The 15,026-nt window shown below is 38.3% G+C and overlaps 1 protein-coding gene, 1 long non-coding RNA gene and 1 pseudogene across 2 annotated transcripts; 1 reads left to right on the top strand and 2 right to left on the bottom strand.

Moving 5' to 3' along the window:
- Positions 1–2,997: 2,997 nt before the first annotated feature.
- LOC101466450 (costars family protein ABRACL pseudogene) lies at positions 2,998–3,241 on the bottom strand (annotated as a pseudogene).
- A 3,683-nt stretch (positions 3,242–6,924) lies between these two features.
- On the bottom strand, positions 6,925–9,044 carry LOC143415662 (uncharacterized). The gene is made up of 2 exons (XR_013096097.1): positions 8,914–9,044; positions 6,925–7,742 (listed from the first exon to the last, which is right to left on the bottom strand). It is a non-coding gene; the product is annotated as an uncharacterized LOC143415662 (long non-coding RNA).
- Positions 9,045–9,681: 637 nt separating this feature from the next.
- Positions 9,682–11,464, top strand: LOC143415712 (V-set domain-containing T-cell activation inhibitor 1-like). Its single transcript, XM_076881103.1, has 2 exons — positions 9,682–10,116; positions 10,355–11,464. The coding sequence occupies exons 1-2, from the start codon at positions 9,732–9,734 to the stop codon at positions 10,540–10,542; spliced, it is 573 nt and encodes a 190-aa protein (XP_076737218.1). The 5' UTR covers positions 9,682–9,731; the 3' UTR covers positions 10,543–11,464.
- Positions 11,465–15,026: the final 3,562 nt, after the last annotated feature.

Here is a 15,026-nt window from a genome sequence, read left to right as displayed (position 1 = left end):
GTCTAAGCTCCAATAATTAGTATGTTGTAATTTGTTTAGACTGTGTGTAATTTTTATAGAAACCTTGTCCATTGTATGTGTAATCATGAAAACATGTAAAACTCCACAGCAGTGATACTTGTTCTTACATATTTATTCTTTGTTGTGGTACTTTACTGTTCCAATGAAACACCATCTGATTTCTTTTCTTTTTCTTTTTTGGTAAAGCAAAGTCACTCTCACAGCACTGATTTTAGAGGAATGTTCAACAATTGTTCCAGACTGCCTTTTCTCCAGTGAGGGTTACGGTGAAATTTAGGTTGTTATTTTCTGTGATTGCACACTGCCTCTCAGTAAGCTGTACACCAGACGTTTTAATTCAGTTTTATCTATATATCACCAAATTACAACAACAGTCACCTGGACGTGAAACTGTTAGTCACACAAATGGTGAACAGAAAGTAATTTTCCAATTGTGAAATCCACATTTTTCCAGTTAACACAAAGGCCTAAACAGAGGCACTCATGCTCAAAGTGACACATTTTCTTTGCAAAAGGCTCTAATAATGCCAAAACATTTAAAATATGAAACAAAAGCAAATTTTGTTTTCAAACATCAGAACTTGTAAACAAGTGTATGAGCTTGTCCGATCAATCATTACACAAAACACAGTACTGAATCCGTGCACCACTGCTCATCATTGTAGCCCATTACACAGCCTTTGTCATTTGTTGTCTTTCTACATAGGCTGTGTCAAATTTGCTTTCTTGCAATGATTTAGATTCAGAATCAGAAATAGTTTGATGCTACTTTTAGTCAATGACTTTTTTTCAAACTGTGACTGAATATTGAAACACTGGAAATATTACAAAAAAATACATATAAACCAAAATAAAATCTATTACAGTATAAGAAATTGCCACTTTTGATACTCAATCGCTCACCTTAGACCTCCTCAACTGATGCTGGTAAAGAACTACACAGATGTGGCATCTTTGAAGGCCTGCAGACTGATTGCGAAATGAAAGTTTGTGTTAAGGACTTCAAAAACAGGTGATTTATTGATTTCATACTGATCTTGGTAGTTTCTAATAGTTAGAAATAGGTGATTTCTGTTTGGTTACCACAGCTAAAACAATGGGGTTTGGACTGCTTGAATGAGATTAATTGTTTTGCAAAAAGGTGGGGAAAAGTTGTCAAGCCAATGAGAAAGGGTTAACACATTTCCAAGAAATGTCTCCTGCTCTGCTCAGATAGTGATGATGAAAACTGAGGGGATCCAGTCTCTGTAGGCCGGTCAAAGCAATTAAGAAAAACTGTAACGTCTTGATGCATGCTCAATCACCCAGGTAAGTAAATCTCCAAAAGTTGATTCTGTTCATCTGGACGTGGCGTTTTCAGTGGGAGAAACGTTTCGTCGCTCATCCAAGTGACTTCTTCAGTCTCAGCTGACTGCAGGTTTCCCCAATCTTATAAACAGTACATTTGCATAATGACTGAAACCAGCCCACTTAAGGAACATTAGCTGGGAGGTCAGACTGAAGAAGTCACTTGGATGAGTGACGAAACGTTTTTCCCACAGAAAACGTTACGTCCAGATGAACAGAATCAACTTATGTGCCACTGACATGAGTGTCATGTTACTCCATACAGAACCCCATTAAAACAAAATAATAGAAAAATAAATAACAAAATTATCTTTAAATGTCTGACTTGTGCCATTGAAACCTTCTTTTTAGTTAGTTAACCAGTTTCAATTTCTAAAAATATCATTTGTGCAGGAATAGAAAGGTGAACCATGAGTCCTGCTTTCTTATCTAAAAATGTCCTGAAATAACATGTTGACCTTTTTTTACTGTCTTAAAAAGAAGGTGAACATGATGAATGTAACATGATTTGGCTTCCATGCTAAAGACTGAAGTTACTGGAGAAAAGACTGTTTTTATGCTGACCCTATGCTCGATTAGGGCTGTCACAATGGTAGGTTTTCATGACATTACTGTAACCAAATGAGATCACTTTAAGCATATTAGCCCCACATGTTACAAGTAATGGATCACTATGGATTATTGTAGGGTCTACCTTACAATATAAAATGCATTGAGGCAACTGTTTATTGTGATTTGGTGCTGTATAAATAAAATTATATTGACTACATTGAATTGAACATTTTACAAAAAAAGAAGAAAAAGAAAACAAACAAAAACAAAAAAAAACAAACAGCAGTTTCACATTTAGGTGCTGATCCCATGATTTCAGCATGGCCCTATTGTCTTTGTGGCTGTGGATCATGTGACACTGACTCACATGGAAAGTGCAGTGTGCCGTGTAACCCAATGAAAGTAAAATGGAAAAATAAAGAAATGGCTCTTTGATAATGATTTAAAGAGCAAAAGTGAGGAAGCTCAACTGCGTTCGGATCCTGGGGTTTGTTCCCAGTGTTTTGTGGACTTCTGAATCAATGTAGTACTGTGTTTTGAAAAGTGGGGTATGTTTCTAATTTTTAGTGTTTTGTTCATTTATTAAGTTCTTTTTGTGTTCAGGCTGTCCTGAAAGTGAAGTTGAGCATTGCTCATATACATATATCCTTCATGTAAGTAGGAGACATGCTCTACAGTAACCCCAAGCTTACAGCACCTGGTATTCCCAGGCAAATTCCCATCCAAGTGCTAACCAGGCCCAACCCTGCTTAGCTTTTAGGATCACACAAGTTTAGGTGTGCTCAGGGTGGTAAAGCTGTAAGTTATGTCCTGTGGGGGTCTGGGGTCATGATAATAAACTGTAGAGGCAAGTGAATGCATTAGCAAAAAGTATTATATTCCTGATCTGTGGTCCAAATCATTGAAGCATAAAATACTTAATTTGTCACACTGAAAGCAAAAAGCAAAAAAAATCCTATGCAGAAATGCCAGCTGAGTCTGGCGGTGTACTGTTAAGTCAAATCCGATTGGTGATTGGAGTTCAGTTCTAAAACTGAGTGTTGTGAAGGAAAGCTGTCCTATCCCAGCACCGGCTTCTCATTCTTGGAGCCGGATGATGTCAACGTTGTTGTGGACACTTTGCAGAACCAGCTCTCCCTGGAAGGCAATCACCTTCTTCCTAGTGGCCGTCAGAGTGGCCGTCAGAGTGGCCACCAGCGCTTCATAAGATGTTGGCACAGCGCTCGTGATTAAACAAGACACAGAACTTTGTGATAAATTTACCTTTAGCATTTTCACTGCCCAGTTGCTGGATCCCCAGAACCAGCAAATCAAGAGACATTTAATTTTATATTTTAATCATATATTTTTTATATTTTAATTGTTGCTGATTACTTTGACTTGTTTTTGCTTGTAATGACGTGAAGGACGACTTTCTGATGAATCGTCACCGGTGGAAAATGATGCTGCGCTCAGAGAACTCCCTTTAGAAATGCAGACACCTGCACTGTACCTCTGAAAACAAAAATGCAAATAACAACAAACTATCCAAGAAAATCTTTCTGATGCATAAGGAACAAACTGTTTGAGATTATCACATTTTTTCTTCTTATTTCTTCTTAGATTCCAAATTTCTTAACATGAATCACAATTTATAACCACAGATATGCGAGGTCAGAAATTCAAAACTATTTCACAGCACACTTTTATTTTCAGAACAACTCACATGTACTTTACACACAAACTAAAACGCCATTTGCTTGAAATATAGGAAGCTTTTACTATTCATTTTTGTTTATGTAATATTCATAACTTATGGTTAGACGTCCAGTAGTAGAAGTACCTGTGCTGTGATGTTTAAAGTAGATTAAAGCATTTAACTATGGTGGCCCTGAGAGGCCAAATCCACTGCAAGCTGAGAAAAGCAAAAGGTCAACAAACATATGAATCTCAGATTTAGAAAACACATTATCTGCATCTTTTTCTCCCTCGCAACACAAACAAATCCCCGGCTTCTTTTCAGTGAGCCTCTCTGCTCCTTCACATGTTTCAGTTTTTTGTCACTTGCACAGCTGTTCCACTACGTTATTGTCTCCCCTAAATAACTTCACTTGTGTCTTTATGGAGCATTTTTTTGTTTTTCTATTTGCTTATGTTTTCTTGCGTTGCTGTGCATTTCATCTCTCAGGGCCACCGTGTCAAACAGGTGTAGGTCCCAAACAGATGCTGCAGAAATGAGGGAACTAAAAGCAGCTACAACAACAATTAAGATGAGGTTTGCATTCATAAAATTGTTTAAAAAAAAAAAAGGAGCTTTTGAAGAAGTTGTGGTTTCTTATTAAAATAATAATAAACACAAAAATCAAGATTGAGCTTCTGTTTCTCTTTTTCCTTAACTAGCCTACATTTCATATAAAACCTAATCTCAGCTTTAACAAACTGGGCTTTCGGTTTTCACACGCACTCTGGATAAATAATATGACTGGTTCAGTAACATCATCGTTACAGTGCACGGGATTGGTCTGCTTTACTTTGGGCTTTTGTGTCATGAGTCGTAAAACCAAAGAAAAAATTCTGCGCAGATTAGAATCACTCTACCGTAAATACAAGAAAAGCTGCGCCGAGTGAAAAAGAAACGATCTGCATCCGCATCCAGATCTCGGTTCGGCTGTTCATGACCTGGGTTGTGGAAGGAAGGAAGTGGAAGATGCACTTTTCCCACATGAGTAGAACAAATTGGGTTCCCAGTACACACTGAGCCAATACCAATAATAACTGCCAGATGGGTCAGACGTGCACATACTCACAAGGGTCAGAAATGCAACATGACACCCACTGGAGGCTTCACCAGTAAGACCTACAGCAGATCAGCAGATGACTGAAAAGAAGAAACTCTTCAAAGCTCTGATGAAACTCTTAAAAAATATAAAATTACACATTTCTGGAGTCGTACGGTCAACAAAACGCACCACCAACGCCGGCTGCTCTGGGCATTAGCACCACTGGAGTCCAATACGACATCATCATGGACTACAAAAGACATTTCATATGATAAAGAGGATTTTATTTCATCCGCACAATGAATCATAAATCAATTTTAATGTGGATTTTCCTGACGTGTGCTTATCCACTCTTCTCATCTGCAGCAGGGGAAAAAGCTCTTAAAGGTACAACGGAATAAGGAAGACGAGACTACAGAACAAAGCACAGCCCAAAAATGAAAATGGAGACATCCAGTACCCAGAGGTCGCCACTCCTTCCCTCTAAACTATGGACCAAGTGTCCAAACACTGCAGTGAGGTACACAATTCACATAAGAAAGTTCAAAATTGGAAAAAATTAGACAGGATAAACCTTTAATTCAAATACATGAGAATCAAATGTTTTTGGATTAAAATTCAAAGTCACGTGCATGAATTATTTTGTAGTCAAAGAGGCTGTCCACTTACAAAGTAGTTAATCAGTAAAACCAGGAATTAAAAACTTTTGAAGTCTAAAACCTGAGTGCACATGTAAAGTATCAGCCACTCTGTCTACCACTTTAAAGACTTTACATTATTTTAATGCAGATTAACCTCTAATAATAATAGCAACTCTCTTCTGTCCTGAATCAGGCCTTCTAGCACTGAGAAGGATTTAAGACGTGTACTACAACATAGGTGTACTATGTTGTCATTGACAGAGATGTAACCTCTGCAGGGTTGTGAGATGGAGGGAGGAGGACAATTAATGAATCAGGAAGTGCAGAGGATTAGTCAGGAGGAAATAAGGGTAGCAATGAAGTGGATGAGGACTGGAAAGGTTCAGATGACATAAGTGTGGAGGTTTGAATATGTCTGGGAGAGAGGGCAGTGGACCTTTAGCAGATTATTTAAACATGATCCTGCAGAGTGAGTGAAGGCCTGAGAAATGGAGAATAGGTCTGAAGGGCAGACAGATGAAGGATGGAGACGTGTCTTTGATTCTGAAGGATGTGACGATTAAGGAAACTATATAAAAATATACGAGTGCCGTGTTGTCCAGGGAGTGGAAGGACCTATGATTCTAATCAGCATCATCACCGTGAGTTGTTTAGTACTTTTCTGTTTAATAATTTCTTATATTTTCAGACTATCTTTCTACTATATTTCGAAGTTGGATTGATCATTGGTCGGCAGTTCTGAAGGCAAAAGGGAGTGCAACTCAGTACTAGCAAAGTGTACCTAATAAAGTGGCCAATAATGTATATTACTATGGATAGATCAAAAAAATTGAACCTATAGTTGTGCTTTTATTTGTTGTTGCATTCAGTGTCTATAAAATTCATGTGTAGCAGGCTTTTATTTTAAAGAGCTGAGCACTCCTGATCCGTGTGATGTCACTGAGCAGGTTGGACTTTATGTGAAACCAGCTGTGAACAGCAGGTGTGAACAAACCTATAAAAAGTATTTACAGAAGACATTTTATAAAACTTGTATTAGTATGAAGTTTCCTCCATATCAGATGCAAAATAGCTGATGCACATTCATAAAGTGGAGTTTTTACATTTTCAGTGGTGAAGACTCAGAGTTGAAGGGTGTTGTAGCACTCCAGTGCCAGTAGAGGGCAGCAACCGAACAGTTTATTCTATTAACAATTGGTCAGAAGATTAAGAGGGGGTCAGCTTAAGTGCACTAATTTGAAACTAACTTTTTTGCTAAATCAGCTTCTGATTGAAGAACAGGCTTTAAAAAAAAGAAGAAAAGACTATTTGAACTATCAGCTGCTGTCAGGTGCCTTCACACCTGTTACCACATCTTCTAATGTAAACACACCAAATCAATACTTATTACAGTGTTATGAATTTAAATCCATGGAGGTTTGTGAAAGTGTGATGTGTTTTTATGTGACATCGTGATTTAAAGTTCAGTGAAGACAAACACTAATGAGCATGTGGAGTGGGCTACATACTGCAGAAACAGTTCTGATTTAGTCTATTGTTCATGTGTCACAATACAGCATTATAGTTCAAGGCCAGTGTCATAGTAATGAATGTTAAAACAGAAGTGTTTTTGAGGTGTTTAATGTCAGCTTAATGTCAGGAAAATGCATCACCAGAGTTCATGTGAGAAAACCAAACACATTGTACATAAAGGAAGTTTATTAGTGCTGCAAATAATTTTGTTTACATAAAAAATGATTTGCATTTATTAAAATAAGTTTGACCTTGAAATGTGAATTTGTATGATACTAAGCTGTGTAACAAATCCAAACGACCACATGATTACAAATGACCTGTACTGCTGCTTCACATGAAAAAAATCATGTTAATTTCTTTGTTTATTACATTGCACAGTGAAACAGACAGTGTTAAGAGCGTACAGGCAAACATCACATTCATTAAAAGTACTAATTCGTTTCTAAACTTTAAATGAGCACATTAAAGATTTTCTTAAACATGGTGTCTGTTCTGAATCGCTTTACGAATTAGAGTCACTTTTTACTTTATTCTTTATGGAAACTTGCTGCTGAACACTTTAGTCATGAAGCAGATGTTTTAAATAATATTTTACTGTAATTTGTGATCCATCCTGTAGATGCAGGAAAATCTGTTCCTGAACTTCAGATTCACAGGTTTTAGATTTCTGTCCATAAAACCTGTTCCTATAAAATGTGTAGCTGTTTGATAAGCAGACGACTCTCAGCTCTGCTTGTACTTAACTTCATGAGAAGAACAAACAGAATATAAACCAGTGTGTTTACAGTGAATGTGTCAGGTCTGAGCTGCTGTGTGGACCAGTTAGAGAGCAGCAGCTGGATCCCAGTGGTTGGACTGGTGGACGACTTCAGTGAGGAGTAGATGACATTTGGCTCTGGTAGAAACTCTGCACACAAACACACAGGAGGAGAATATAAGCACAAAGCAGAGCCTCTCTGTTCTCTTTATAAACAGCAAAGTGAAAGAAGGAGAACATGTCAGTGAACGCGTCACAGTGTTTTTTTTACACCAGTCTTATAACAAAGTAAAAATCTCTAAAATCTGTTTGTGAGACACAAACTCAGCTCTTCCATGTTTTGCTGTTGCTAATTCAACGCCCATTCTCACTCCCGAGGCGTAACATGCTGGCGTTGCCATAGTTTTGTCACGTCCCGCGGCAAAGGGGACCATCGGCGTTTTTATGGTACGCGGCGGGTTATGGCTGAAATGCAGTGCAATGACGCCCCCGCGGTAATAAACGTTCCAGCCCTGCTGACTAAAATCGCCCCTGGTTTTAGATGAGGTGTTGATTTTAATTAATACCAACATTTTGCTGCATTTTTGTTATAAGAATATGAACATTCAGTGCATATTTGTACTGCGCATTGTTCTCCTGGCACGCCAGAGTGTCACGTATTTTAAAACGTTGTCAAATCTACTTAAACTGTGTCAGGTCCTTCACTGTCACTGATGACACCTGGTCTAAGTCATGCTTAGAAGCTGATTGTTTATGACAGCTGCGTGCTGATACAACGACTCAGAGATAGCATTAGCAACGGGTGGTATTGACCATACTACTACCAGAGCCTTGGGATCCATGTTTGGCTACGATCCCGCGGCTGTTACACTCCTCGCTGTGTCGAGGGTAGACAGTAGCATAACCAACTCCTCTAAACTACTGTCCTGTCGGTAGCTAGCTCTGTCTGTTAGCTCTACGGTGGTGTCTGGGATTAGCAGGTTTCTACTAAACCACTGCAGCTGAGGATAAAGTTGTTCGATCAGCAGCTCCAGTCCTTCGAGTTTACGTTTTGTGTGCGTGTGTGTTTTCTACAGTCATTGGTGTGGAGTGGTAGTACTCTTTAATGGGCAGGGATAGCTCAGTAGGTAAAGTGGTGGCCCCATGATCGGAAGGTCGGCGGTTCGAATCCACTTAACGGCTACCCTGAGGTACCCCTGAGCAAGGTACCGTCCCTACACACTGCTCCCCGGGCGCCTGCTTAGTGGGCTGCCCACTGCTTCACTGAGTGAATGGGTCAAATGCAGAGAAAAACAAGTAGTACTCTTTAGCCTAGCCTCACTCTTCATCAGTTTCCCACTTCCGCTATTTCCGCGCGTGCACCGCCGGTGTTTACTCGACGTCCGGACAAGCGATAAAACGTGAACTGTGTGTGACGTAATCCAGGACCCAAGTGCATCACACACAAACACATCACACGTAAAAAAAAATTAAAGCCACGCCCACTAACATCAGCAGCTTCAGGCAAACGGGGCTTGACCAATCAGCACCTCATCTGATGATCAGCGTGTGTGAACTTTAATAACACTACAGTACCAAAGAGTCACACTCTGACTTCTACATCTTTGCCTCAGCATTACAAAGACTCCTCAAGAGGCTTTTAATCCATTCACACAATGGCTGAAAACAAAGGTAATATCTTTAAAAAATAATTTTATATATATATATATATATATATATATATATATATATATATATATATATATATATATATATATATGACACTTTCACAAAGGCGTTTAAAGACAGGAAACTTCGTAACACTTTCCTGTCTGTATTGTTTTTACACATTCTTATATCTAGAGTGCATACTAAAAAACAAGTCCTCATTAAGGTTTATGAAGCTACTTCGTTTGGCCTGAAATATGTATTTTTTACATTAGTTTTACTGCAGACTTCAGGAGCTATTTTGGAGCTCAATGTCATTCATCTGTGTTCTGTACTTAGTATACAAGATTGTGGTCAGCATCAGGTCTGATGGTCAAGTTTAAAGGATTCAACCACTATAAACCAGAGACTAGTGCTCTCTTTCTCTGTGATCCTCACTGTGACTTTCTGCTGTAGAAGTGAACACTTGATCCCTTTAACCTCTCTGCTTGTATGGTGTTCCTGCTTTCAGACCAGAAAGTCATCCCAGCTGAGTCTGGAGGGAATGTCACTCTGCCATGTCAAGCTCCAGACAAGGGCATCTCCGTTATAGTTGTAGAGTGGAGCAGAGCTGATATAGAAGATGAATATGTCCTTTCCTATCGGGATGGGCAGTTTGATCCTGAGGACCAGCATCCATCTTTTAAGAACCGGGTGGATCTGCAGGACAGACAGATGAAGGATGGAGATGTGTCTTTGATTCTGAACAATGTGACGATTAATGACACTGGAACATACGAGTGTCGTGTTGTCCAGAGAAGAACAAGCCGCAGGAAGAGAGCTCATCTGAAGACTGACCCCATCAGCGTCATCACCCTGAGTGTTGTTGATCCTCCAGGTGAGTGAGTAGAGTTGAGTGTGTGTGTGATCAGAGGTGAAGCTGCTTCCTGGTTGTTGATGTTTGTTTCTAAAGATGTTGTTGATGAGACTTTGTAGAAAGCAGCTGGTCTGAATGATGTGATCAGAGTGCAGTAGATAATGTCTGACAGCAGTTTGAAGAGGAAATGGATTCTGTTCTGTTCTTCACTCATCACCTACCTGACAGCTGACACCTCACACCTGTTTCTCACCTGCAGGTCAGACAGGAGGACTCACAGAGGATGGAGGGAAGGAGGCTGGAGGGAAGGAGGCTGGAGGGAAGGAGGCAGGATTTGTTGGACTGAAAGTTGGTCTGTCAGTTTCTGCTTTGCTTCTTGTTACTGCTCTTGTTGGTTTTTTGATGTACAGAAGACGGCAACAGAGAAATTATCCTAATGAATTGTAGCATGTTTGAAATGTCCCAGAGATTTTTACACCTTAATGGTGGTTCAACCTCTCAGTGTTGACTGAAATTATCCATCACATTGTGTATTTGGTGTTCAGCATCTTTGTGAAAGACTTCAACCTGTTCTTTAAGGCACGCTAAAGAACTTAAACTAAGGATTTGTTCATCCGAAAAGAAAATTTAAATAATTGCTTAACGTTTCTTTTTTCTTTGGTGCAAAACATCAACGATCTGTCCAGCAAACATTTTCAGATTTAAAATTTGAACATTCAATAACAGCATTATTTGTAAAATATCTGAAAAACAGTCCAAAAAAACTGTCTGCTCGATGAGCTTCATGAACACCAGCTGGAAATCCTCATATTTGAAAAAGAATGCTGTGAGGTGGAGCTGTACTTACAGTTTAAATAGTTTCAATTCAGAGTATTGAAAGTTTATTGTATGTAGCTATTATTTATAGATGTTTTCTAAGCACTACTTGTACTGTTAAAGAGCACATCAGCATCTCCTTCTTTAAGCTGCTCCTGTTCACCACAGCGGATCATCTACCTCCATCTCCTGCTGCATGCCCCCCTAAACTATATCCATGAATCTCTCTGAGGTCTTTTCCTCCTCTCTGACAGCTCCATATTCAACATCTTTGGCCCAGTATATTCCCATTCCCTCCTCTGCACATGTCCACTTTGAATGTAATGTTAGCAATGATGAAGATGACTCAGAATTTTTTCTGTACTCATGAGCCTTCTTTTATCAGAATCTTTCTGATCTGTTGATGCTGTTTCTACTGGAGCTCTCCCCCTTCACATCCCTGTTTTTACTCCACAAGTGTTTTTATACCACAAAAATCACATGCCTTGATATGACTGTTATTGTTGTTATATAAACCCTATATAATGAAACCTATAAATTAAAGAAAATCAATCTCGAACTTTTCTTTTCTGTTTTTGTGCTCATAAAGTGTTTACATTTAATTTGATTTATTATCTGTGTGCATAAAACACTGAATGAAAAATGAGCCAGAGAACCTGATTGAGGAAGTGGATGCTGGGTTTCCGATTCACACTCTGATTGGCTGAGAGGTATAGCCTCACCTCAAAAGAGGGTTACTCCAAGTCATTGACACTGAGATTTGAATGATGGCATCAATGAGAACCTACAAACCCTACAAAGACATGCCATTCTCATAAACAACAGTCCTTCTGTGCAAATGTTTACTCAGTATAACTGTCTTGCCTTTTCATCATGAATCATCAAAAAGTGGATCATGAAGTGGAAACGGTGACTTATTTCCATCAAAACACATTAAGGATTAAAAAATTAAAAAAAGATACTGTAACATTTTTATATATTTCAAAAGAACGATCAAAGAAAGTGTGATGTACCATGCTCTTATGTTTTACAGATAACTTCCCTCTCAGTTCCTATTCAGGCCCTCAAAGGAAAGTAATCACTTGGAAAACCTCACTAAGGGACATTAACATCAGCGTTTAAGCTGAATTCATTTGCAGGTTTATACATGTCCCTTCTCTGTCTAGCTGAAGTAGTCTCCATGGCACTTTTAAACTTATTTCTCCATCAAAATAATTTTTAATCTCAAATATACAGAAAGAAATGGAGCCTGACTTTAGTGTTTGAGAAAGAAGTTCAACAATGACTCACTGATGGCTGAGCTTCAGACTGAATCTGTTGTCCTCTCTGATCTTTACGGGGTTTTTAGCTGTCATTGTGCACAGAGTATAAAATAACAGTTGGTTTCAAAAATTAAAAACACTCAGCTGCTTTTGAACCACTCACTGATGCTACTTCTTCATCCAGGACTTTCAGGACTGCTCTCGAGTAAATTGTTTGTTTGACAATGGATATCTTATAGTTTTATTGGTTTTTCACTTTTTTAAAATCAAGATTTAGGCTGAGCTCATAATTTATATTTTTCAAAGATTTGTGTTGCTCAGAGGACCAGCAAGTATATTATATGATTTATAAAACATATATATATTTAAAAAAAAATATATATATATATATATATTTATGTTTCTGTAGACTGTCTGTAGACTGATCACAATATTATCAGCAGTCGACTTGGGGATGAGGGAGTTCTTATAATGTTTACTTTGTGAATGAACGACTAGCTTACACCATACAATAATTAAAAAAAAAAAAAACACTCAAAAGACACAAAGACAAAAGCTTTAGGAGAAATATTGTCCGTGTAGGTTGTCAGTCATCCAAGTCATGGTAATCTAAAAAACATGGAAACTCCTCAGGACAACTTTAGGAGAAAAAATAATTTCATGAATGGCAAAACCCAAAACATGGCAACTAGTGCTGCCAGTGATAAAAACACTGACACTGACACACTACAAAAGTGCTGATTGGCTGAGGGCAGAGAGCCTGATTTTAGAACAACTGTGATTGGCCCAGAGGTATGGCCTCAGTTCAAAAGAGGGTTACTCCAGGTCACTGACACAAAGAATTTTCATGTGCATGTTGGTGTGGATGACTACAAAGCGATGCCATTCTGGGCATAATTGAACATTACATAACTGTATTAAAAATAAAATAACATAAAATTAAATTAAAAATCTTACTTGAGACCTTAGAGACTTTAGACTTTACTACTGAAGAGAACCGGCTAGCAAGCTAGTATTTGAACATAATGCAGTGTATGTTTTTGAATAACATACATTTTCATAACTACAGATCAAATGGTTTTGTTTTTTTTAAAACACATTTTAAATAAAAAAGAGTTTAGAAAAAGGTGTTATTAAGACATGTTAGACACTGACATCCTACTTGTCTAAACAACCGTATGCACTTTTCACTGTTTGGTGAACTTTGTAAGAAGTTCATCAGTCTCTAAACCCACTCAAAGTTGGCCTCTTCATGGTATGTGGACTATCCCAAAACTATTTTGCTAGTATACTGAGATAAATATAATACAATGTGAAACACCCTGTTTAAATTAGTAGCTGTGATGCATCTCCTTATTGGGCAATGCAGCACTCTGCTTTGTCTGACTTGATCGCCTCTAAATGTGATCATTACAAGAAAATACAGCAGCAAAGGTGGAGCCTGATGAGGGGAGAATTGCCTGAGGATGGAGCAGCAGCAGTTTAAAGTGAGATGTGCATACAACAGTATGAGACACATCTATGTACTAATATGTATTTGTGCATTTTCATTTATAATAAAGAGCCCGGCACCTCTAAATGAGGCCAGATGCTCAAGTCTATTACTAACATTTTTCACTTTATAGGTGCTTCCAGTAGGTTATCCTACCAACCTCCTGTCTGTGTAAACAGGAAGTCCAATTCAATGGTCTGTGAAGCCCAACAAGATGACTGTGAGCCTACAAGAGACCTTGCTAACAGTATATTTGTTCCTTCCACAGTCAACTCTCAAGTAATTCACTGCACACACAATGCCAGGATTATATTTCACCCAAGTCTCAGTCATGTAATGTCTGCTCATTCAGTTGGTGCCTGAAACAAAACCTCCACCTCTCCATGTGCTGGACTCCTAAGACCTTTAACTATGCACCCTTCCCACTGTCCTACATCACCTTGGAGTTTGTTCGGACTGCCATCCTATAACAGAACTGATTTGTAACACAGCATCTCCAACTTCTGAAAATCTTTCTTTGGGCTATGAGTTACATGAAACCTAACTTTAACACAAATCAATTCAATGACAAACTAGTAAAAATGTTTATATTTACAGTTATAATGCAGGTTCTCTGATGTAACACCCAGGATTATTAGAAGATTGAAACAGACACTGGTTCATTCAAGACAATTTCAAGCTTCACTCGGATATTTAATATGCAGGTAAAACAATACTAGCTACTTGGGATGTTTTTTTTTTATTTTTACTTTGAAAATTAAAAAAATTATCAATAAAAAATTCATTTATTTACCATGTCAGCTGCTGCTCACTGGTTGTGCAGTGCAGAAATAAAGAGATTAAACTCTTCAGTTTCAAACACACACATATCCTGTACTGAAACTTTTCTGTGCATCGTACAGCCAGTGAATGATGCCCCTGCTGTTTTTAGTCTGCATGCACCTGTGTTTCAATGTTCATCGTTTTCTGCACTGAAGAGTGTCATGTGTTGGTTAGCCACACCCAAACTGTAACATATCAAGTTTTTCATTTGAGAGCTTTTTGAAACCCACAGAACCATGTGAGAAAAGCAAGGGAGATCCTGCAGAAATCAAGAAAACAAAAACAAAATAAAAGGTTCTCACAACATGAAGACTGTTATTAGCCAAACCAGAGCACAGTGCGGTGACAACGTTCAGCTGTTTCACATGAAACTGAATAACAGGGAGTCGATGCTGTGGATTTACATGCAGAACTTAAATAAAACAGTCAAGATTATTAATTATATTAAAAAACAATGTTCAGTCTGTTTCTTTAAATGTTTCATAGAGAGAATAAAATAATGTGTACCAAGAAAAAAAGACGTTAGACACATGCTGGCC

This window comes from Maylandia zebra, unplaced genomic scaffold, assembly GCF_041146795.1.
Source record: "Maylandia zebra isolate NMK-2024a unplaced genomic scaffold, Mzebra_GT3a scaffold02, whole genome shotgun sequence".
Lineage (NCBI taxonomy): Eukaryota > Metazoa > Chordata > Actinopteri > Cichliformes > Cichlidae > Maylandia > Maylandia zebra.
This window is presented reverse-complemented; position numbering and strand designations above follow the sequence as displayed.

Coding starts and splice junctions, on each gene's coding strand:
- LOC143415712 (XM_076881103.1), top strand. CDS start 9,732: ATGGTGTTCCTGCTTTCAGACCAGAAAGTCATCCCAGCTGAGTCTGGA. Junction 10,117..10,354: donor GAGTGTTGTTGATCCTCCAG/GTGAGTGAGTAG, acceptor TCTCACCTGCAG/GTCAGACAGGAGGACTCACA.